This window comes from Leptinotarsa decemlineata, unplaced genomic scaffold (assembly GCF_025532065.1).
Source record: "Leptinotarsa decemlineata unplaced genomic scaffold, Ldec_3_MD MMD2_tig00000199_RagTag_RagTag, whole genome shotgun sequence".
Lineage (NCBI taxonomy): Eukaryota > Metazoa > Arthropoda > Insecta > Coleoptera > Chrysomelidae > Leptinotarsa > Leptinotarsa decemlineata.
Genome location: NW_027412544.1, coordinates 7,843,463 through 7,869,816, shown reverse-complemented (window position 1 = coordinate 7,869,816; position 26,354 = coordinate 7,843,463). Strand labels below are relative to the sequence as shown.

The 26,354-nt window shown below is 36.5% G+C and overlaps 1 protein-coding gene across 1 annotated transcript in view; it reads left to right on the top strand.

The window, feature by feature from the left end:
• futsch overlaps positions 1-22,977 on the top strand; it is a 254,871-nt gene extending 231,894 nt beyond the window's left edge. The window contains exons 6-9 of the mRNA XM_074172875.1: positions 952-6,616; positions 6,668-13,495; positions 14,751-15,089; positions 21,140-22,977. Coding sequence (XP_074028976.1) covers positions 952-6,616; positions 6,668-13,495; positions 14,751-15,089; positions 21,140-21,309 — 13,002 coding nt within the window. The 3' untranslated portion in view covers positions 21,310-22,977. The remainder of the gene's footprint in view (positions 1-951; positions 6,617-6,667; positions 13,496-14,750; positions 15,090-21,139) is intronic.
• The last annotated feature ends 3,377 nt before the right edge of the window (positions 22,978-26,354 follow it).

Genomic DNA, 26,354 nt, shown 5'->3' with positions numbered 1-26,354 from the left:
TTCCATGAGAAGTGAGACACACTGTATATCCATCATTATTTAACAAAATTGTAATCTACGATCAGGATCATCCTCATTCACCAGCTACTTCTCTTGTAGGTGTCTCTGGATTTTCCTCAAAAAATAATAAAATGTCCCATTTCTTGTCGTCAGTTTTGATCTCCCAGTTTTGGAAAGATCTTTGACAGTTCCGAATTCATCAATTTTTTTTTCTGTTCTACCCACCGTAGACTGGGAAATGTGGTGGTCAGGATACTTCTTATTGAATATTCTACATACCTCAGATTGTGTACTTGTTTAATCATCCACTCCAAGCAATATCAATATCTCAATTCTTTGGGTCTCAGATAGTCGCATTTCGAAACAAATCACAAAAAAGTTTAGAAATTCACGAAGACAGGATTTATAATAAAACACAATACAAATAATTGGAGAGATCTAGTGAACTGAATGAATTTCAAATACGTCTTATCTTTTTATGATATTCAAATATCACAAAAACATCCGATGCTACTCTTTTTGATAACAAAACAACTAATAGACTAGTCAAGACAGGTATTTGTCCCGAGGGAGATCTGTTTGTATTGAATGAAATTAATTTTTTCTTAAGTTTCAAAAATCAAAAAATACCATATGGCTGAATAGTGAATTGGAAACGATTTCAAACGAAGTATCAGACGCTACCCCTTGCTATTCATTTTTTTTTAAGAGAAGCTATAGTTGCTAACACAAGTTATTCCAATATTTCGATAAAATTTATTATCATCTTCAAGAATGAGTGTTAGTGAGGATGGCCGTGTCGAAATGAATGTTATATTTGAACAATTGAAACAAGTCAATTCAATGATACAAGTCACTACGTTGAAAGAGGTTAACTCCTCACTGATATAAGGGAATATAAGTCTTATATTTGGTTTAATGCACTTATCCTAATAAACAATTTTTTTTAAGGAACGAAAATCTCTACTCAGTCCAGATGGAGATAAAGATAAAGATCCCCTATTGATCAACCTATTGGATGAAGGTCAAGAAATCATATCGAATCTACGCCACTTAAATTTAAATCCTCAGGTTTGCTACAGAGATTCCGAGCCTATTAATTTGTACCATAAAGTAGGACATGGTACACTAGATATGTACGTCCTCAGTCCGGCCAAAGACTCTAGAGAAGTCAGAGAATTCCTTCAAAAATGGAATCAAAGTGACCAAAAGTTATTTGCCAATTCCAAGTCTAGTCGAGAGTTCAATTTTCCAATTCAAAATTTAATTTCAATAGCTGCTCTTTTAGTATGGCAACCAGCTAATCCGAACGATACCATAACAAGAATAATGTTTCCCGGAAGTTCTCCTCAGAATAAAATATTTGAAGGACTCGACAGGTTAAAGAATCTTGAGTTTATCAAACACTCTGTGTGCACTGAGAGATCTCTTGTGCCCATTTCCATTACCAAAAAGACTGCCAAAGAAACTATTATAGAAAAAGTTACTTCCAAGGAGAGGACTCCAGTGGATAAAAAAGAAAATAAAATCATAGAAAACAATTTGATAACTGCAGTGAATGGCGATATCAAAGAGAAAGAGAAAATTGTAAAAAAATCTGACTCAACAGAAAGTGATCGTAGCATCAAAACTAAAAAAATTGAAGACCATAAACTTATTGAAAACGGCGACAAATCGTTCAAACCGAAAACAAGAACTGCCAAATCAAGAAGTGACTCTCAACAGAGGAAGAAAACAGTTGAGAAAAAAGCTTCACCAACAACACCAAAAAAATCTATTGAAAACGGAGAAGCAAAAAAACCTACCAAACCGTCACCCATAGGTACTCCTGCTAAAAGCGCAAAAGACGCTACTAACAGAAAAGTTATAGAGAGTAAAACGAAACGAGAAGCAATGGTGAAACCTCAGCAACCAACTGAATCTAAACCTAAAGTAGAGAGAAAGCCAATATCTCGTAGGCCAGTTGCCAAAAAAGCACCCATCAGTCCAGCCAAAAAACTCGTCAGTTCTGTTCAGAAACCAGATAGTATTTCAAGGAAAGGTAAGCTCGATAAGGAAGGAACTACTGATTCTAGTACAGTCAGCACTCCATCTGCTGATCAAGAGACTGCATTGAAGAAAGACCTATCCAAACTAACACCAGAAGAAATTCAACAACTGAAAGCCCAAGAACTAGCAGATTTGAAAGAAGAACAAGAAGCAGTCAAGGAAATTGAAGCAGTTTTCAGAAAAGGTGAAACTTTACCTGCACAAGATGAAGCTCTAAGGAAGGTTAAAGATGAATCATTGGATGAAAAATTAAATAAAGAGGAATATCTCATAATAGAAAAGGAGGAGATCGACCAGGAATCTCTGAATGAAACGAAAGAAAAAGAAACGCAAAAATTAGCCAGAGATAGTGAAGAATCAGAAAAGCAGAGAAAACTCAGCACAGAAGACAAAATCAAAGATATATCTCCTGAAGTGCAAAGAGACGTTGACGGTGTCGAAAGCCAAGTTGAGGGCATGGCTAAGACGAAAGTCGACGTTTCAGAATCTTGTAAAGTTGCTAGTCTTGAGGAAAAACTGGATCTGTCGACAGATAAAAAAACAAACGAGAAGGAAGCTGACGAAGAAATCAAAGATGTAATAGAATCTCAACCTGACGAAAAAATTTCTGCAAATATTAAATCAGGAGATACTACAACAGCACCTACATTACCTGAGGATGAACGAATACCACTAGATGAAATAAAGGAAGATAATGGACAAATCGTTGAAGAAAAATATGTGAAAGAAGAAACTAAAGAGAAAGATATTCCAGTAATTCAATTGCCCCAGAAACAAATAGATAATTTTTCTAAATTACCTGGTTCAGTAGGAATACGACTTGACAAACAGCAACACATACGAGATATTGTCAAAACTCCTGACGAAGTTGCGGACCTACCGGTTCATGAGGAAGTTGATTATGAGTATACCCATGAACTGAAGGCCGAAACTCCAAAGTCCAACGAAATATTAGAAAAAGAGTTAGAACATGACGAGCATGCAGGTGATATGAAATACAGTAAAGAACATGAAAAAGAAGTAGAACAGGAGAAGGATAAAGACGAAGTTGTTCAAGAATCAACTGAGCATATTGGAAAATCAGCTATGGCAAAAGAACTCACTGGTTTGGTAGAAACCGTTAAAGTCGGGGAATCCCCACCAAAAGAAGATATATTAAAAGAATCCGACCAAGAATTGAGGAGAAAAGATTTGACTGGCAAGAGAGATGACATATCTGAAAGCAGGCCCGACCATATCACTGATACCCAAAAAGTGCAAAGTGATGTTGAAACATTGGCTGATAAATCCCTAGATACGAAAGAAAAAGTATCGACTTTGGAAACCGTTCAAAACATTATCAAAGGTAAGGCTGAAAAACCAATTGACATCACCTCTGAACTGAAAGTGGAAGAAAAAGAAACAAAAGGTGAAGTAGTAGTTACATCATTGGAAGATTTCACTAAGCATGAGCATATCCTTGATGTTCGAAAACTTCAAAGTAATATTGAAATATCGGATGATAAACCTCTTGACACGAAAGAAAAAATATTTAATTTGGAAACCATTCAAAATATTATTGAAAGTGAAGTTGAACAGCAAATTGAAACTACTCCCGATTTGAGGGCGGCGGTTAAACAAGCAGAAGACGAAAGAAATGTAGACACAAAGTTGGAAGATTTGAGTAACAAAGCAGAAAGCATTTCTAGAACTAAAGATGAAAATGTTACTGAAGCCAAAGAAGTTCATGTTGAAATTGAATCATCGGCTGATGGACCTCACGACACGAAAGAAAAAGTATCTTCATTGGAAACTGTTAAAAAAATCATTGATAGTGAAACTGAAAAACCAATTGAAACCACTCCTGATCTGAAGGTGGAGATCAAACGAGCAGAACACGAAAAAAGTGAAGACATAAAGTCAAAGGATTTTCATGACTCAGGGGATATTATACTTGAAACTAAGCATGAGCATATCATTGATGCCCAAGAAGTACAAAGTAAAATTGAAACATTGACTGATAAACTTATTGATAACAAAGAAGAAATACCGTCTTTGGAAATGGTTCAGAAAATTGTCGAGGATAAAGCTGAACAACCATTTGATATCGTTCCTGAATTGAACGCTGAGAAAGAATTAACAGAACACGAAGGAAAAGTAGTTACAATATTGAAAGATTTCAAAGAGAAGGATGATGATAGCATTCCTGAAACTGAGGATGATCATATCATTAATGTTCAAGAAGTGAAAAGTGAAATTGAAACATCGGCAGATAAAGTCTCTGATACGAAAGAAAAAGTATCTCCATTGGAAACCGTTCAAAAATGTATCGAAAGTGGAGTTAAACAACCAATTGAAACGACCCCTGATTTGAAGGTGAAGGTCAAACAAGCGGAAGACCATATAAGTATGGACACAAAGTTAGAAGATTTGAATGACAAAGCAGAAAGCGTTCCCGAAACTAAAGATGGACATGTCACTGAAGCCAAAGAAGTTCCCACTAAAATTGAAATATCTGCTGATGGACATTTTGACACGGAAGAAAAAATATCTCCATTGGAAACTGTTCAACATATTGTTAGAAGTAAAGTTGAACAACCAGTTGAAACCACTCCTGATTTGAAGACGAAAGTCAAACAAGAAGAGGGCGACATAAGTGTAAACAAGAAGTTAGAAGATTTGAGTGACATGGGGAAATGCATGCCCGATACTAAAGATGAACATGTCACTGAAACCAAAGAAGTTCATGCTAAAATTGATGAATCTCTTGATATGAAAGAAAAAATATCATCATTGGAAACTGTTCAAAAAATTGTTGAAAGTGGAGTTGAACAACCAATTGAAACCAGTCTTGATTTGAAGGCGAAAATTAAACAAGAAGAAAACGAGAGAAGTGAAGACAAAAAGTTAGAAGATATGACTAACAAAGAAGAAGATATCTCCGAAACTAAAGATGAACATGTCACTGAAGTCAAAGAAGTTCATGATAAAATTGAAACATCCACTGATAAACCTCTCGATACGGACGAAAAAATTTCTCCATTGGAAATCGTTCAAAAAATGATAGACAGTGGAGTTGAACAACCAATTGAAAGTTTCTCTGATTTGAAGGCGGAGGTCAAACGAACAGAAAACGAAAGGAGTGTTGACATAAAGTCAGAAGATTCAAGTGGCAAAGCAGAAGGCATCTCTAAAACTGAAGATGAACATGTTACTGAAGCCAAAGTGGTCCATGTTGAAATTGAAACATCAGCAGATAGACCACTTGATACGAAAGAAATTGCATCTTCAATGGACACCGTTCGTAAAATGATTGAAAGTGACGTTGAACGGTCAATTGAAACTACTCCTGAATTGAAGGCGGAGCTCAAACCAGCAGAAGACGAAAGGAAGGCAGATACAAAGTTTGAACCTACGGAAGTAGAAGAAAAAATTGAATTAGTTATGGAGAAAAATAACAAAAACCTGAAAGTCAGTCCACCCGAGTCAGTAGAAGTAAAAATTGAAGATGAACAAAAATATGAGCAAATTACTGAGGCACCTACAATAACTGAAGTTGAGGCAGAAATTGAACGAATCGATAAAGGTCTGTTGAAAGCAACAAAGGAAGGTAGAGATCACTTAGTTGAACTCGAAGAAAAACTTCAAGGTCTCAAACAATCTCAAGGGGAAAATGAAGGAGAGGAAAGTCATGCAACAATTATTAACGGTGATGATTCCGCATTGATTACGGAAAGCATCGAAAAGTCAACGGAAGAGATTATGGAAGATTTTATTCAGAGAGATAATATTGAACATAGATTACCAGGAGATGTAATCGAAAAGGGAGAACTTGGCAGGAAATCGCCTAAAGAACGCGAAGAAGATGTCATCAAAATAGTAGCAAGTGTTGCTGAAGTTCTGAAATCAGATGCTCCGCTTGAAGAATTTGAAGGAAAACTTCCGATAACTACCACTATTGGTCCTTATACAACTCCGTTCACAACAGAACTTCGTGAAACTCATATCACAACTGTTGATTCGCCAGTAATAGAATATAAGGTGATCAAAACGGATATCCCAACTATTCCTGAAGAACCTCATGTAGCTTCTGCCTCACTTATAGAAGAAGAAAAAAGAATATCGGAAGTATATGATTCAACTCATCAAAAACTTGAAGATAAAAGGAGCAGCTTGTTGAAAGAATCACAAGAATTGATGATGGCTACTTCTAAGATCATATCTGATATTAAATCAGGAAAACCCGATGAAACGGTTGAAATAGAGGAGCCCAAAAAAGAAGTTGAAGGGAAATTCAAAGAAGTTTCATTAAATGATGAATTCGAAGTCCAGGACGAGAAAACTGAGGATGAAGAAAGTGGAACCATTCACAGAATGCTGGTTACAGCTTCCAGTGAGGATGGTGGAGAAGAAATAGAAATTTGTCCACCAGGCACTATAACATTCCCGAGGAGTTCAGAAAGTTCCGGAAGGAGTTCTCCAGATCCATCCCAAAAAGTATCTCAAAAGTCATCTTGGGTGGAAACAATTTCTGATGCATCAATTACCGTTAAGCAAATTGGAGAACCAGAATCTGAAAAACTCTCAGGTGAGTTATTTACCAGCAATATTAGCAAATTATATATATGTTCTTTTGCAGGTCCAGATGAAGAAGAAAAAGAGATCAGTCATCCGATTACAGTAGCACCTATTCAGTTATCAGAAGATACTAGTTCTTTGGAGAAGATAATTACTGGAAAAACGACCCCTGATGAAAAATCAGAAGCATCACAAAAATCAACTCCGGATACCTCTGATCTAGAGAAACTAAAAAAGGATACTTTCGATAGCTTAGATAAAGTTGATGATAGGGGTGAAATTAAAATGACCCATACTGATAAGTGTACTGAAGAGAAACAAGATCTAACTGGAAAAGATTTGAAAGAAATACGTGAATTATCAGAATCTGTGTTGGATAAAAAGAAAAACGATGTAGTCGATTTTATTGAAGATACTATTGAGAGTAGTTCAACAGCTGTGACAAAATTAACAAAATCTATTTTCAGCGATGATAAATCTGAACATCTATCTGATGTCACTGTTAGCAAAGTAGGTGTCGAGAAAGAAACCACTATTTTTGGATCAGATAATCAAAAAATGAGTGATAGACATGTGGAAATAAGTGAGGATGGAAAACATATTGACATTTCAAAAAGTATTGAATCTATAACAAAACAGGAACCTTTCGAAAATGTGTCAGAAGTAGAAAGTATAGTAGAAGGCATCAAAAAGTCAATCAAAGATACTTTCGATGTTGTAACTGACTATATCCTTGGTGATGAAGATGACACTGAAAAATTAAATGAGGAGATATGTGAGGATGAAACCAAAAAACAGGCTCTCATTGCAAAGAAGTCTGATGAGCAAACAATAGAAAAAAAAGAGATAACGGAACTCAAACCTGCAGAAGATATAACAGAAACCAAAAATGGAGTTCAACAAGTTCAACACCATGAAACCGATGAAATCGTTGAATCTATTCAAGAACCAAAAGGAAAAATTAATCTTGATGTTATCGAAAAGATAACTGATAAAACTGAAGAAGAACTGAAAGTTTTGCTAGATGAGGAGGTCACAAAAGCAGAAACTACTTCAGTTGAATTTTCTATAGACGAATCAAAAGGTGCGTTGAAGCATTCCACAGTAATTGAACAAATCGGAGTCTTGGAAAAAAAAACGGAAGTTCTCAAACAAACTGAATCTGATGTACAAGATATGGTAAAAAAAACCGATGAAATTACAGAAAAAATTGTAGGTGAAGTGCCAGAAGAAATAGAAGTCTCTGAAAGAATTGAGTCAGAAATCCTGAAAGATAGTTTGAAAGAAAAACCCATTGTTAGTGAGGCACAAGAAAAAGTAAAAAAACATGATGAACAAAAAAAAATGGTCAACGATATTCCCGACAAAATAGAAGGCTTAGAGAAAAGCGAAGTTCTGAAAGATTCAAGAGAGAAAACAAAAGTGAATGATGTACAAGAAAAGGCATTGTTCGAGCTCGACGAAACCAAGACAGTAGTGCAAAAATCGATTGAAGATATTTCTGAACAACCTGATCAGAAAATTGATGTTGTGTCAACAACAACAATAAAACTTGACGAAATATTAGACAGTGATAATGAAAAAATTTCAAGAGTAATATCTAACGAGGATGATTCAGTTATTGAAAGAGATAAGTTGAAAGAACTATTACATAGTTACGATGATATTGCAGAAACTCATAAAGAAGAGTCAGTGATCTCACAAGCAGAACAAAAATCACGTGTAATAACACCAAAAATTTCAGAATCAATCGATATCGAAGGCAAGCCTGTATCCACAATTTCCCAACATGTTCTGCAAAAAAAAAGCGAAGAACTGAAGGACATGACTTGTGAAGTATCTGAACTAATTTCATCAGAACTTGAAAAAACTCATGATCATTTGAGCAGTCTGAAAGATGAAGTTGAAGAAATTGTTTCTGACATTATTACAGAAACGAAAAATATTTCAAAAAATTTGTTGGATAATGTCAAACATGTATTTGAGGAAACAACTTATGCTATTTCGACACGACCAGAAGATTCAAAAACTGTGACCGATTCTATTGATGATGAATTATATAAGGCGGACAATTTACAGAAAACAGATGATGTATTGAATGAAGTCAAAGAAGACATGGCAGATGCTACTGAAAAAGGTTTAGTAGTTGAAGCATGTAAAATTGTTGAGAAATCTGTTGAAAAGGACCAAGTAAGTCTAGAGCAGAAAGTTCATGAAACCACATACCTTACGGATGGGACTGAAAAAAATTATAAAATGGAAGATGAGATCATTCAGGACTGTCAACCAAGTGAAAGTCGAATAGAAAAGTTCAAAGATGTTAACTGGGTAGTTGAACAAGTCATTCAGGATGAATCACAAAAGGGTAAAGAAACTTCTGATATACAAAAGGAAACGTCAAGTGAAGATATTGTTTCACCAAAATCGGTGACAATCAGAGATACGAAAATAATTGATGAGTTTATCACTGGCACCACAAACCAGGCGAAAGAATCTGTTGTATCTTATCAAAAAGAAAAAACAGATGATCATTCAATGGAATCGAAAGATTATATTGAGTCACAAAAAGAAATGCTAAGTACTTTGGGGGACGAAACCGTCGACAAACTATCAACAGCTATTTTGGAACAACCAAAAGATGATGAGAAACTTGGAACAATTCCATCTAAAATAACATCTGAACTAGATGAAGGTTCTGAAGAACAAATGAAAGATGATACTGTCCAAAACTTTGAGACAAAAGTTGACGAAACGATCGCAACTGACACATTCGCTTCATCTCAAGCTTCTAAGAGAGGTGAAGATAGCGTAATATCAGAAATGCATAAAACGGTGGTGGATGATAAGTTTACACCATCTGATGGCATCGAGGAGGCAAAGAAGCAGGAAACTGAAAAGTTTGGGGATATGGAAAAAGAAATGAAATTGGATTCACAATCAGAAACAAAAAAGGTGGAGACTGCCATTGGATTGACAAAACAAAAATCCGAAGAAAAAAGTGAAACTAGGGAGTTGACATACAGTCAGAAAATACTTTTTGGAGAAGATACAATAAAAGAAAAATCACTACAAGGAAAAGAATCAAAACCATGTGATGAAAGTGAAAATATCGATGCAGAACAAATAGAACATAGTTCATCAGTCAAAGTAGAAGAAGTACCAATAACTGACGAAGCAGAAAAAAAAGTTTATATGAGAACTAGTGATTCGGTAGAAATGAAAAAATCACTTCATGATGCTACCGAAATACCTATTGTCAAGAAAGAAGAGAAAGGTAGGGAATCTGATGAAAATAATACACCAGTTGATATAGTTACAGTTCAAGGAGAAATGAAAATTTCATCAAAATTGAGAGAATCTGGTACATCCGAATCAGCACAATCAATTATTTCTACATTTTCTGAAGTATCTGCTGATTCTGATAAAGACACAATCAAAAGCCATGAAGGTGTTGATGAATACGAAGATTCAATTGAGAAAGGAGAGAAACAGTTAGACACTGTTGGAGATGTAAAAAAACTCACAGAATTAACAGACTATGAGTCAAAAATAGTAATTGAATCTTCAGATATAGAAAAATCTACAAAAGAAAAGGACTCCGATACATCTCATAAATCACAAGGTGAAATGATTGTTCACAAAAAGAAACTAAGTGAAATAGAAATGTCTGACACTTCAGAATTAATGAAGGAAGACTCTGCACTTTGTAAAGAAAAGTCATCAATCGACAAACATACTGAGACACCTGAAGAACTAATTGAAAAGTCACTTCAATTAGAAAAATCGTCACATAAAAAGTCCGAACAAGATCACGAAGTGAGTTCTGATTCAATGAAAGATATGAGGCAGTCTCTCATTCTCGCACCAAGTCAAATTGAGTCCCAAATCGAATTGGACGAAAAAAAAACTGAAAGTTTGCTAGAAAGTAAAGAATTAGTTATTGATGAATCTACGAGAACTTTGAAAGAAAAACAACACGAGAAAACTGATAAAGAGAAAGATATTGACGAAATCGAAAAATCAGACTCTACAATTGTTACGGAAAAAGCATTCGAAACAACTCAACAGTCATCAAAATGTGTCACCTCTGAATCACGCGAATTGAAAGAGACAAAGGAGTTCGATGAATTCGAGCACACAAAAGTTTTGAAAGATGATCTACTTCCCAAACCTCTTACCGAAACAGGTATCTCTAGAGATGAGAAAGATCAACAAGATCTGATGAAACAGGAACATCTTTCTAAACATTCAGATGATGAATCTTCAAAGGCAACCGAACATATTGAGGCAGTTAGTTCGCTGGAAAAAACTCCTCATGGGATATTTAAGGAAGATTTGGTCAAAATTGAAGGAGCAAATTTGGATGAGGTAACGAAAAATGATATTTTGGAACAATCAGCAAAAGATCTAGAACACACTTTCGAAACGATAGAGGATATGTCGAAATCTGTGATTTTCGAAACTTGCAAAATGGCTGATAGTAAAATGGTAGAGGATGGCACGAAAACAAAAAGCGTAGAAACAATTGTAGTTGGAGATAAAACCTCAGAAGGCATTAGCGAATCGGTTGTTTCTGAAACATGTGAAATGACCAGACTGGAAACTTCAAATAATCTTTTGAACGGTCATTTCGAAAAATCTGATACTGAAAGAGAACATTTGTCTGAATCGACCCTTCATAAAATTACTGATGAAAGAAGAGCTGACTTTGAAGAATCTGAGAAAGTTGATGGCGATGGCGAGTTGGAGGAAACACTTCAGGATGAATCAGCCAAATATTTGGAAGATGACATTGAAACTGTAACAGATCCCGAAATAACTCGTAAGTTATCGGTAGATTTGCAGAAAGAAAAATCTGATGCTGATAAAACCGTTGACGTAAGTCTATTTATGAAACAAGAAGATCTAGTTCAGAAAAATAAAGACGACCGTTTGGAAGGAGTTTCTGTGGTTCCTCAAAAGTCCACTAAAATATTTTCAGAAAGTGAAGAGAAATGTGATGTCGAGAAAGAAGTTGAACACGATACCATAGCAGGTGAAAGTGGAAAAGAACAAGAGTTGAAATCTGCAAAATCTTCAATAGCTATTGACGAATCTATCCAATACTTGCCCCACTCGAGAGATTCTGCAATCGTAGATGACACAGGAAAGAAAATTGAATATGAAAACACTGATGCTAAAAAACAAGTCGATGATGGAAACAATTCAAGAAAAGTGGGATGGGAAACAACTGGGGAAATGTGTAAAAAAATTGAGGAAAAAACTGATCCTGATAAAAAAATGCCAGAACCAATACCAGGATATGCACTCTCACTTATGGAGAAGCCATCCAAAAATTTTGAGGATGGGACTGAAGCATTTTCACATACTCCTATGGAAGAGGTCTCTGGAGACTCTCAGAAAATATCAATAGATTCTCTTGATCATGAAAAATGTGATGACGAAAAAGAATTTACAGTAGATGATTTATCAAAACCGTCCAAGCAAATTTGTGACAAAAAGTCGGATCTTGAAAAGAATATTGAAACAAAAGTTGACCCTAACGGCAAGACAGAAACAGTTGCAATTACACTCGAAAAAACTGCCAAAGATCTGAAGGAAACATTCGAAACAATGACCGATATGTCAAGATCTGTTATTTTCGAAACTAGTGAAAGTGGAGGGAGCAAAACGTCAATAACTGATGAGTTAACTGAGAAATCTAATACTGTTGATGTCCATGAAAAACAAGATACAATTGAAAAATATCTTGGTGCGGAAAAAGTCACATCTACATCCATAGGTATCAGCAAGCCCATTTCAGAAACATCTGATGATCAAGAGCAATACTCAAAACATATACAGCTTAGCCAAGAATGTTCAGATTCTCACAAGGAGGAACATAAGATATCACAAGAAATGAAATCTGACCAACCTGCCAAAACTTTTGCATTCGAGAAGAGTGATGAGGAAACTATGGAAAAGTGTGATAGAGATTCGACTCAATCAGTTTTTGCAGGAATTAAGGAACGTTTGGAAAAATCTGAAACCACCCGAGCTGGGCCCTCCATTTCAGAAAAGCCAATAACTGATTCAGAAAGCGATAAAGAGTCCCAAGAAACTCTTCTCCATGAAAAACATATCCCTGGGGCTATCACACCTCCCACTGTTCCTGTTAGTCCCAATATATTGGAGGAAACTACAAAACTAACTGTAGGTTCACAAGTTTCGATGAGGGAAGTTGATGTAAGAAGTGTTACGCCCGTAAGTGATGATTCTGAAATTATAGGTTCAACTCAGACTGACATATCAGAACGAACATCCAAAGTTCTTTTAGATAAGGAAAGTGATGATGAAGATCAACTGAGCATTATGTCACAAGTTGCGCATTCAAGAGACTCTTCTCACTGCGAATTTGATGATGATTTCAGAAGGGTTGATCCTATGAGTATGTCTATGTACGGATCTTTACCTGGAGAAACGAGTACTGAACAAGAGGTAGAGCCAAGTTATTTATTTGAAATCACAAGGGCTAAATACCCCACACCTTCTGTAGATAAGACTGATGAAAAATTGACTGAGAGTACTGATGAGACTAAGTCCGAAACGACCCATATTGGTGAAACGTCTTCTTCTTCAGTAAGCCAAGAAAAAAAAGAACCAGTTGCATCTTGGGGTAAACCATTAGGGTTACCAGCTCCTACGTATTTATACGAGATTACACAAGCCAAATTTTCTACACCTAGGTACGATATCAACGAAGATAGATCTTGTCAAAGGGGGACAGTGATACAAAGTGGAAGTGAAGACCGAGATGGATATCATTTTGGATCTCAACCTACAGACATGATGACTGCTAGTTTTTATGGTGATTTACCTAGTGACGAAAAAGATCCTCTTTCAGCTTGGGGTAAATATACTTACTTATCAACTACTCAGCTTACAAAGTACCAAGCAACTCACTATTTTTTGAAAAATTCAATATTTCGAAATAATTTTTATAATATATTTCGAGTTGTGGCGGAATTCAGAGAGGCAATCAAATGAAGGTTTGTCTTAATTGTCCAATAAAACTTGGATTTTTTTTAATACAAATTAGGAAACGCCAAACTTTCAAGTATCAAAATTGCAGTTTCTGAAGTGCTTGCTCCAAATTGTTTTAAATGTTATTGTCGATCAGAAGACTGAAGTTTGAAGTTATTTTTCTATTGACTGAAGTCGATTGTAATATAATTGATTACGATTACAGTCGGGTTGAATCGAGTGAAATCGAAAATGGTAAATTATTTTTGAATTTAAATATAATGAAGAAAGCGACTATGAAAATGTATTTCATTGCCTGAAATGTCTGAATCCCATATATCAGCTATTATCAGAGTATCATTCCTCGAACTAGGCTGAAGCGAACGACAAACAACATATTTGTCATCGCCCCATCTGCCCGTGAACAGGGTAACCAACCGCATATTCGTATCGTCCAATTCCTGGTAAAAGGAAATGAACTTCACATATAGTAAGGGGGCATACTTAATCTACAATGTATGTGAGTTGATATTGGCCTGAATGAATTGTTCTTTCAGATAATTTGCCAGTTACAGCCATCCTTCAAGTATGCTCCTTACTATATGTGAAAAATATTCATGGCGATGATTTTTGTCGACACTACCACCGTAATTGAAGATTAGCTAGTAAAAGTGAGAAGTTATGACAATAGAGCAAGCAAATCCGACCAAGTTATTACCCGTCAAGAAGAAAAAAAAAACTACATATACAAGAAAAGACATTTTTTCTCAAAAGCTTTTGTTTTGTTTCCGGGCACAGTGTTCAGGTAGATTATTTTAGAGAGCCATATTTTCATGATCACCATTTGTTTCGTGATTCAGATTAATGGAAATATTAAGAATCGGACAGATATTTGTTTTTATTTGATTATTGACAGTTATGAATCCTTCATTCGAAATCATGAATGTATAAAATCAATTAGTAATACCATGAACTTAATATTGATTTCAGTACCTACATTGCAAACGGATTCAATAAGGACTTGATTTCTATCATTTTGTAAACTTTACAAGTATCCTTAATTATTGAGGTACAAATCACATCTATTGTTAAGTTTGAGATGTTCAGTTCTACTACCATTTCGTAACAACAAACATTTCCAGGAAAACCTCTTGGTCTACCAAGTCCCGCCCCACCAAATGACAATAAGGGAACTCCAAAAAAAGAACGAAAACTTCCACCAAATGTAACAGCCAAGAATAAATTGAACGACGATAGGAAAAGGGCTGAATCGCCGTCGAAATACAATAAGAATAAAAAAATTGTTCCAGTTTACGTTGACCTCACCTACGTCCCTCATCATGGCAATACGAACTATTCCTACGTAGATTTCTTCAGAAGAATACGGGCGAGATATTACGTGTTTTCCGGAATAGAACCTAGTCGGGATGTATATAATGCTTTGCTGGAAGCCAAACAGACTTGGGAAGATAAAGACTTGGGTAAAGTACTTTAATGAAATAGTTATTTTGAATAGAGATATACTTTTTTGTAAACTTTTTTATCGATGCTCGTTGGATTTACAAGTATCATGTGTTACATGATGACAATAGCCAGTATTTAATCAAACACGCCAGAAGAAGTTACCATGTACTGGAATAGGTGTATGCAAACCAGTTTTTGAAAATCTCAAAGTGGAGTGTTATCATATGAATTTTTCTAAACATACCCTTCATTCCTTCTCTGACCTCATTATGTTATGAAACATTTTTGTGAACTTTTCGTTCATTATTATCTTTTGAAGGCTGAAAACTTGTTATGAACATGGCAAATTTTTAGTTCAGCATCCTAGTTCAGGGACAAAATCCTATTTATGGGTAACTTGTCATTCTTTGATGAATGATTTCATATGTTAAATTTAAGGGACTGTTCCTTGGACTATTCTGAAAATATTTTGTCGTTTGATGATTTTTGATAGGGCGCTTTGTTTCGAAGATACAGGACGGAAAAGAATTTCGACAATAACAATTCATTACCAAAAATTAGATGTAATGTTTCTTAATCTACAAGAACTGTTGAAAATGACTACCATCCGCTCGGATGCAAGAATCCAATCTTCTCCTCATCAACTTCCGAACTCTTTCAAAAACACCAGGATCGTTTCTGATTGCGTTACACCCAGCAAATTGAATGTCTGCAGCCGTTTGTAGTAATCGGAATGTTGTTGATAGGTACCAATGGAATTGTTAGATTTTTTATCACTTGGTAGGTCGAGTGAAGTACGCTATACTTTCATTTCGACTACGTTAATAATTTCAAAATTACCAAATTTGTTATTGTCGAAATTCTTTTTCGCCCCGAATCTTCGAAACAAAGCGCCCTGTCAAAAATCATCAAAGAACAAAATATCTGTTCAATAAACATAATATTCATCAATATATTTGCCGTGGTTAGGTTTTTGAGGCACAAAATCATTTTTGTAATTGTCCTTGAATGAACTCTGAATGGTATAGTTTGGGGTCTGGGTAAAGGGTAGCGGCCCCCTACCAACCCTATATTTTTTTATAAGGTAATTCTCTTAACTAAAATTAATTTTCAAGACATTTTCAACTTTTCATAACTCCAAGTTGAATATTTGAGAAATTGAAAAATAAAAATGCCATATTGATTGGTCAGGTCTCAATGTTACCCACGCTATTGACAAATGTTTTTTCAAATATTTTTTTTTAAATCGTGAAGCACGCTGACGTTTTGGGAGAGTAATATAGATACCGAGAGACACATAATTCCAAACAGTCAGATCAATTTGATGGAATTTTCCAACTGCCAGACGATCAAGAAAGTTTCATATAAGTGCGAGTGAACAGCACTATACGTAGCTTCCCCATGCCTCCTCCCGGGTTAAATGCCTGAGTTTAAATCTTCCCCACACGGTTACTGTGTGCAGAACATCCCATCTTGTCCATCCACCCCCGCCATTCCTATTCTCTGCCGTACGTGAGACCTGAACGTAAATCTTTTGTCTAGGTTGACTCCCAGGTATCTAGCTTCGTTTTTAAACGGAACCTCTTGTCCGTTGAAGGTGACGTTTACTTCCGGGTGTACCATCCTCTGGGTGAACAGTATTGCCTGTCCTTTGTCAGGGTTTATACTGATCTTCCACAGGTTGGCCCATTCCTGTAATCTATCTGCCTGTTGCTGCAAGTATCCAGTGGCATGCGCTTGGCTTGTTGATCTTTCCAGCAGAGCGTAGAGCGCCAGCTTGTTAAAGTTGTTCTCCGGCTGGAGCACGTCTGCTGTGTATACCGAGAAGAGGTGTGGCGAAAGGACTTCACCTTTTGGGACCCCTGCTTCCAGTAATCGCATGGTTGAGAGTTTTTGTCCTACTCTGCAGCGGCATCGCCTGTCAGTTAAAAAATACTCGATTCATCTTATCATTTGTTTCGTGTAGTTGCACATTTTGGCCAGAACTCCGTTATGCCAAACTTGGAGACGTCTAAGAAAAGCGCTCCGGTGTTTTTTCCTTTGCCGAGGTTGAAGCCTTCCGTCGCAAAGTCTACTACCCACAGGACTTGCAATTATGTCAAGTTCATTTGGTAGGATTCTTAGTTCGATGGTTTGGTCTGCCAATCTTTTCAGGATGACACGTTCTGCCACTTTACTTAAGGAAGGGGTTAAGCTGATTGGCTTGTGGTTCTCTGGGAATAGCCGGATCTTCTTTGGCTTCTGGGTGTGGATTACCGTCGCCTTCTTGAACGGGAAGGGAAGTGCTGCAGTCTGAGTATAGCATTTATGATGTTTGTTACAGCTGCTTTACCCTTTTGTGGTAGGACTTTCAAAGCCCGGTTTGTTATTTGGTATAAGCCTGAAGCTTTCTGAGTAGCTAAACGTCTTACGATATCTTTCACTTCCTCGGGAGATGTTGGTGCCAGGGGTTGCGCGTTGTCCCTTCTTTGTTTTCTGAGTCTACGTACTGTCGTTTCCACCTGTGTCTCTATTTCTCCTACTTCGTCCGTGAACGGGACGTCGTTCTCTCTGCACTGCCTTTCGAAATTGTCTGCAAATACTTCCGCTTTCTCTTGGTTCATGTAGACGATTCCTTGCTCGCCGTGTATTGGCGGGCATGGCTTTCGAAATCCCTTCCTAAGAGTTTTCTGCATTCTCCATGCAGATTGGTCTTTGGTGTTTAATTCTTCCAGACGGGTTGTCCAAAGTTGATCTCGGATTGCTTTTAGTTCTTCTCGTAGTATTCTGCCGGCTCTTTGCATACACCTTTTGTCCATTGTGCGCATCATGCGTCTTCTAATTCTAATTAGTTTTTGGTGGAAGATACTCCTGTAAGTTGAAGCGCTGGGTTAGAACTTCCCGTACGGTTCTTTCCATTGTTTGGGTGATCGCCTGTCGCAGCTGTTGTGTGGCGTTCTCCAGATCAGTCTTTGTTTCAATGCATGGTATATCTCCTATCGCATTGTGAATAGTGCGCTGGAATCTTTTTCAGTCGATGGTTCACTTTGTTGGATTATCTGGTTCCACTTCACCTCTTCCTATTGTAAATAGGATGGGGTTGTGGTCTGATGATTATTCGTCTAGTACCTTTATCTCCATAGTAGTGATGTTCAGCACTATGGCGACGTCAAGGATGTTTGGGACTTGGTCTTCTCGTGGGTAATATGTTGGGGATTCTGGTGCTACTACCACGATGTTTTCGAATTCTTCTAGCATTCTGGCTAGATGTCTGCCTCTTTGATTTCCATTCCTGCAGTTCCAGTCACACGACTCTGCGTTGAAGTCGCCTATGGTAACTGTAGGTTGGTAATCTGGGAACATTTCTGCTATGTCGGTTCTCTCTAGTCTTATACCTTGCGGAGGCAGGTATACCGACGAAATTTTCAGCTGTTCGTAGCGTTTCAGCTTCAGTTGTATTTCTAGCTTTCTATATTCGTGTTATGCTTGTTCATGACGTCTATGTCTAGTCGTGATAGCAGTTCCAGTAGCTCGTTTCTTCTATCTTCAGCAATTCTGGAATCCGTGCAGACATTAACGTTGTCCAGGTTCTTGTAGTAATGCAGCTAATACCGCTTGCGCGATCTTCTGCTGCTCGGTCAAAAGTTTTCCTAATACATTTATTAGGTTATTGTTATTTTTGTCTGTCTGCGCCTTCTGTGGTGTCGTTTTGGCTGTCGGCTGTTGTACTCTCCGCTGTTCCATGCTATTGTCCTCGGTCTGGTGAACATTTTGCACCCCCTATAGCTCGCTGGATGCGCTTCCAAGCGGTTAGCGCATTTCGCAGGCGTATCTTTAGTCTTTTTGCATTTTCTGCTTTCGTAGTTTTCACCACATTTCACTCAACGCGCGGTTGGGTAGAAGCATCGCTATGCATGCCCGAAGAATTGACGCCGATGGCGTTGTGATACTGTGGCACCGTTTATTCTTTGCGGTTCCGTCCGCATAATGAGATTCACACACGTTCTCAGTGCAAAAATTTTGTCTTCTGTTTCCGGCACTTCAACTAGGAATAATGGTAGCGTCTTCCTGTGCGCCTTGATATCATTCGGTGACATTCAAGCATAGTGAAACCTTGTTTCACTAGGTCATTTGTGACATCCTCCGTCTCCATGTTCTCAGTGCAAAAATTTTTTCTTCTGTTTCCGGCACTTCAACTAGGAATAATGGTAGCGTCTTCCTGTGCGCCTTGATATCATTCAGTGACATTCAAGCATAGTGAAACCTTGTTTCACTAGGTCATTTGTGACATCCTCCGTCTCCACATTCTCAGGGATTCCGCGAATGACCGCGTGTAAAGGAATCTCCATCTTAATAGTGTACGTATGGAAGTCCAGTTTTGTGTCTTCCATGTATCTGGTGACTTTACGCCATTCTGTCTCATCATTGCTATGTATATAGATGCTATCTTTTGTTGTACCTGTTTCTTTTTTGTTTCGAGATCCTTGGAAATCTTGTTCTATCTCTTACTGTCGTGCAGCACTATCGGTGGCGGCTTACCTGATTCTGCGGTTGGCACCACTCCCTCAGTTTTTATGTTTGAGGTTCTTCTCCAGTTGGCCTCTCTACATTATTGATCGGTTCTGCTGTTAACTGAATTTCGGTTGGCAGCACTTCTTGAGTAAGTAGCTGTCTTTTCCGGTTCCGTCGTGTCCATTTTTTTTCTTCCGCTGTTATTTTCGCGGCTGCTTCTTGCGCGAAGCGTCGTCTGGTTCGGCGGTTTGCCTTGGTTCTTCCTTGTTCTCATTGGCATCTTTCTTTTCTGGATTGGATTGTCCTGGCATTTTGACTTCTTCAGCCTATGTGCCAGTTTTTTTGCTTGTTTGCTCCTCTCTCTGGTTATGTTCCTCAGTCTGTCATATTCCAATACATTCAACCTTTCGTTCAATTGTTTAATGAAGCTTACTAATTCGTCTTTCTGATGAAGGAACTTGTGATTTTCCCTTTCTAAGGATTCCAGTTTTTCCTCCATAATTTCCATTATACGGCTCTAAAAAACCCTAAAAGATAAGCTGAAAAATTTTAAAAAAAATTATGTGCTTTGCACACGAGTAGTTCTGATAAGAACTTAGGTCATTGACCCCTTTGGTTTTTACTCCTAGGTAGTCACTTTTGTTTTACAGTAGAACTCAGTTCAGTACCCTTCATTTCCGTCTCAATAAGTCTAATCGCTACGAATGCTCGACTCGAACTTTATACGTACATAGCTTGAGGTACGAGAGAGCCTACATTGGCTGTACCTCTCGCTCAGGTTTACTGCGATGAGATTGGCCCTCATAAAAACACGTGACCAACAGCACCCATGTGGACTCTCAATAATAATTTCGTTAGCCACGTGTTATTATTTTTTTGTTTCAATTTTTTATTTTGCACAATGATTGATGATGAATGAAGAGGGCGATGCTAATTTGGAATTTCAATTAAAAAAATTATTTCAGAAAAATAAAATTATTTATTTAGACCCGAAACTATTACTTAGACTTCTCAAAGGTGCTGTAGGTCACGTGGTCGATAGGTACAGCCGATGTAGGCCATCTCTCGCACCTCAAGCTACGTATAGTGCTGTCACCCGCACTTATATGAAACTTCCTTGATCGTCTGACAGGCGGAAATTTCCATTAAACTGATCTGGTTTGTGAAATTATTTGTCTCTCAGTAGTCTCAATTACAAAATTGTTTTGTAGTGCTTCAAGAACCTACCCAAAATTGTTCACCATCTCTGGGACTATAAGTACCTAGTTTGCATAACCCAGAACTTTGAGTCCATTATGAGTAGCAACAACAGTGGGAATAACATAACCCCGGAGGACAACCTCTTACTACTCGAGCAACTTCTGTTTCTCTCAAAATGGTTGTGTTAATGTCGTGACAGATTTATGTTTATTTCATCCCGATTGCTTCGTTTTCATTATTTGCCTTGAATAGATACAATTCCAGAATAGAACTACCAAAAAATTTGAAATGATCTGTACCTCACATATGTCTGATATTGTAGCCATTGTTGAATATATGAAATTTCGACTAATAAATATTTTTATTTCCATTTCAGAAGTCACCATCATTCCCACATACGATACCGATATATTGGGATATTGGGTGGCAGAGAACGAAGAAATGTTAACAAAATATAAAATAGACTTATCCCCTTCTGCATCTCGTTGTACTATCAACTTACAGGACCATGAAACATCATGTAGTGCATATAGGTTGGAATTCTAAAAGACTCCTGTGAACCCATATATTTTATTTTCTTAGCAATAAACAATGTACAACCGCATCATATTTTACCGATTTGAAAAAATGGTTTTGTCTCACGTATTCAGTCGTCCATTTTGGTGTCGACTCAAGAAACCAACACGTCAAATCTATATCTTCCTGAAAAAGTACCTCTAGTTGCAGTCTTCTAACCAACTCGTAGCTAAGAATTAGGAACACGTTCAAGCTTGAAGAAAAATTTCGATCGAATTAGGAGTTCCTTAATATTTCTCAAAACCTAATGAATGTTAATGATTTTTCAAATATTTATTCAAAATTATTCTTCCTTTGTGAAGAATAATGTTGATTATTTCAAAGTTTATCGAAATCTCAAGTAAGACGTAATCGCCGTCAAATTATATGTGAAATGATAGAATAGGTAACTAAGATTTCAAATAGCTGCAACATCTCGGCTAGATTTGCAAGAAATAATTATTTAGCCCAGCATTAACTAACTTGGTTTCAAGAAGACAATCTAGAGATCTCGTATATTTATTTGTAGCCGAATAAATTTTTTCGGATCCGTTTCAGTAATTTAACCAAATAGAAAAGCCTTATTTTTTTGATATTTCGCCATACGTTATTGCTGAATTGCTACATAATTATTTCGTGTATGCTTTATATGTGTTAAGAATAAACGATTATATCATTTGTGATATAATATAATTTTTGTTAGCTAAAGAATGGTGGGAAAGGACGGAAGGTACTTAGGCCTTTTGATTTTTCTATAGTTATAGTTTATTTGCAGTTTTGTACCGATCACGCTTTTTCACGATATGCCAAAGATATTGTTTTTGCATAAAACGTATTTATTGCATGAATCCAATATACTCACAGTTATTTTTATCTGAATGTTAGAGACTTATTTTATTTTCTAATGGGGCCTACAAGTCACGGTGTTATTTGTGTGATAAATTTTAGCTACTTAAATTACTTTAGAATTAATTACTGAGCCTACCTTTTTGAGTTCAGTTTATAAAATATATACCAAATTCTCAGAACATGTCCGTTATACAATGTCGTTCGAGTCCAGAAAACGTAAATCACCCGAAGGGGCCAAATGTTTCTGACGAATATAACCTGGACTCAAAAAACACAAGAATATTCAAAAAAATTGAGCTTCGTACTATAAGTACACGAAACTATTATTGTTAACTATATATGTAAGATTGGTGCTATAAAAGAAATGCCTTCGTATGGATTTCGAGTTTGATTTATCATGTGCTCCATCTGAAAAGGCAAATTGAGACACGATTCATGTTTGATCAGTTAAGAGTATACCCAACACCATTTTAAATTCGTTCACTGAATCTGCTAATCACCTGAAAATATATGAGTTATAACTTTACTTTCCATCAGCTGAGTTTAGTTGAACGCACATATAGATGAAGTGACCATATAAAATTGTGTTGGTTATATTTCGTGAAAAAGTCACTTTATATTTATGTTGAAAAGATCATACCATCTAAGTATTTATGTGCAGTTTCACTTGAATTACTCTAATATAATTAAATAGCTTCTAGTCAAAAAAAATCTGATATCTTTTAGCTTAAAATGTTGAAGAGTTACATATATTCAAAACGCAATTAATGTATGGGATATGTATGAGAATATGAAATAAAAATTTTAAAAAGTATGCTATTTGTTCTTTATCAATTAATCTGTTGTGGATATTAAAGCAATTTTCATAAATGAACTGACATTCCTTTGAGAAAACAACTCTGATGATTTCTTCAGTTTCAGCAGATAGTTCTAATTTCCTCATTGAAACGATTCAGTCACATTTTAAAAAGGATTCCTAAATCTGCTAGAAATTGCTCTGCCTCTGCCTTTTGCGAAATTCTAGATGAATGTTTACATACAAACTCTCCAACAGCTGGGAAAACTTGTTAACTTTTCCTTATACTTTGTTCTCTATCCCACATACCAAGGACTCCCTAAGATCTTCTCTCGCATATCATATAAATAAAAACATCAAACTTCTTAATTCCAAGACCAATGTCATTCCATCTCAGATCGACAAAAAGAAATATAACCAAAACTTTTCTGAGCTTGTTTTGATTAAAATAGCTGATTGTGACATTAGGTCAGCTACCAGAATCTTGAGTTCAAGTGATACGTTGGTCGAATATGATGAATCCACACTTTCAGTTCTCCAATCGAAACACCCTCGATCAGATTCCTTCACACATTTTCTAGATTCGCAACCACCACACGATTTTTCAGAGTTTCCGGTGTTCCAATTTTCAGAACATGAAGTATCGGAGGCAATCAAATCTTTTCGTTCTCGTTCTGCTGGTGGTTTAGATTCTTTCCGCTCTAGCCACATGCAAGACCTCATTAGTCACAGCTCTGGAAATTCAGGACAGAAACTTCTTTCTTCAGTTACAAAATTATGTAACTTCATTTTTACTGGTAGAGTTTCTCCAGAAATTTTTCCAGAACATTTTGGCGCTTCACTGTGTGCTCTTGGGAAAAGTATGGAGGAGTAAGACCGATTGCCGTCGGTTCCTTTTATCGTCGATTGGTAGCTGAATTTGGTTGTATGAGAATTAAAGATGAACTAGGATCGATGTTACATCCACTACAGTTTGGTTTCGGTACTGCAGGTGGATGTAAAGCTGTTGCTCATGCTACTCGTAGATATATTAATCTTCATCCAAATCCCGATTCAAACATTTTCCTGAAAATAGACTTCAAAAATGCCTTCAACATGACTGATAGAAACATATGCTTGGTAAGGTTAAAGATTCGTTTCCCGGATTATATCCCCTCTTAAGTCAGTGTTATAAATCAGCTTCCTATTTAAGTTTTGGTGAACATCTGATTCTGTCTGAGAGAGGTGTTCAACAAGGTGATCCCTTAGGACCTGCTCTTTTTTGTCTGACCATCAACAAACTCACTAGAAGCTTATCATCCGAATTCAATTGTTATTATTTGGACGATGGCTCAATCGCTGGCGTTGAAAACATTGTTTCAAAGGATTTAGAAAAAATCATTGATTATTCAAAACATCTTGGACTTGAACTGAATTTTGAAAAATGCGAGTTGATTACTCTTTCAACTCCGAATAATATTTCCGAATTCATCATTTTGAAATTGGCTCCTGGTACAAGAATTTTCGAAAAGTCTAAATGGAGTCTTCTGGGTAAAGATTCACTATCAGGACATTTTCGAGGAAAACGGAAATCACTCAAATTGCTGACCACTAGATTGAATGAACTTCCTAAACACGTTGCATTTTTAATTTCGAAAAATTGTTTGAAGGTTCAAAAACTCATGAAATCTACAAGTGTATACGATAAGGCTCGTCTGAAAACAGCAATCAAGGAGTCGGGTGCTTGGCTGAATGATTTGCCTGTTGCATCTCTTGGGAACACTATTAGACGGTGAATCTTTCAGAATAGCAGACCTAGGATGGGTGCCTCTATTTGTGCCTCATACTTGTGTTTGCGGTATTATAATTGATGAGAAAGGTACACATGGTTTGAAATGCAGAAGAAGTACAGGGCGTACATCTCGACATCACCAAGAGAATGACATATTGAAACGAGCTATGTTGTCAGCGAATGTTTCTGCAATTCTGAATTCTGTCTTCAATCGTTCAATCGAGGACCGCCTGCCCGGTACTGACGATGCCCAATAGGCTGAAACAGCTGTATACCGGTGGCTCTTAAATTGAATAAAGTCCGCATCAAATGGGAAACTTTTTTATTTGTGTGAATTTTATTTATGTGAAATTTGATTTTGGCAGTAGATTTTGCTTAAGAAATGATGTCAAATAGCGTCTACAAAATAGGTCACGTGATTTCCTTAACCTGTCAAAATTGACATTAAAAAAAAGAAACATCGAAAAATGACATTATTCTTCAAAATATCCAAAAATATCAAAGGATAAAAACATTTTCTTTTGTAATTTTATACCCACACACCAATGGTGGGTTTTAAACCCATAATAAGTATTTTATATTTTCACTATTTTTCCGCATTCCTGCTTTTTCTACTTATCAAAATTTAAGCACACCTGTACTAAATCATTTATTTTAACTAAACTCGTGACCGAATTTCTTTTTTTGTAATATAATAATATTTTAAGAGCCTCTTTGATGTTAAAAACAAATTTTGAAAAATAAAAGTTGTCAAACTTGATGCAAAGTTCATCTAGTTTCAACGGGGCTTTCCAAACTATACAGTACTTGAGTTTTTTAATGAGCAAATGGCCTCACAATATGAATTAGAACAAAACGGAACATTAGGAAACAATATCTTAGAGTGTTTATTGGTTTTTTAACAAAAAATACAGTGGAATTTAATCTCAATTAAAAGGAACTGAAAATAAACATGTACCTATACCTAATAGCAAAAAAAACACGAAAAAAATACTCACGACATTAAATACACTACATTTCTGTATGTCTTCCACGCGTTCTATGCAGATAATTGTCCTTCTTGATACATCTTTTATTGAGTTGCTGATACTCACAGGGTTTATGTTTAAAATAGAGTTTCTAATAACAGTTTCTAGGTGATTCACGTCACGAAAAGGTCTTTGTTTATAAACGATTTGTTTTAAGTAACCCCACAAGAAAAAATCTAGTGGGGTTAAATCTGGCGCTTTAGGCGGCCATATTTGCTCCATATTTCGCCCAATAACTTTGCCCCTAAACATTTCTAATAGTTTCTCTTTGACTTATCTTGAACTATGAATAGGAGCCCCGTCACATTGATACCACAGACTGTGTCTTATTTCAACCGGCATATTGTCCACTATATCACTGATATCAGTATTTAGAAATTGCAAATAATCCTGAGAAGTTAAATTGTGTCTAAAAAAGAATGGTCCCATTACCTGATTATTTAAAACACCGCACCACACATTTGTTTTAAATGAATATTGGTCCCGACATTCTATCACAAAATGAGGATTTTCCTGAGACCACTACCTACAATTCTGGGAACTGACTACGCCGTTCGATGTGAAGGTAGCTTCGTCGGTCCATAAGATTTTT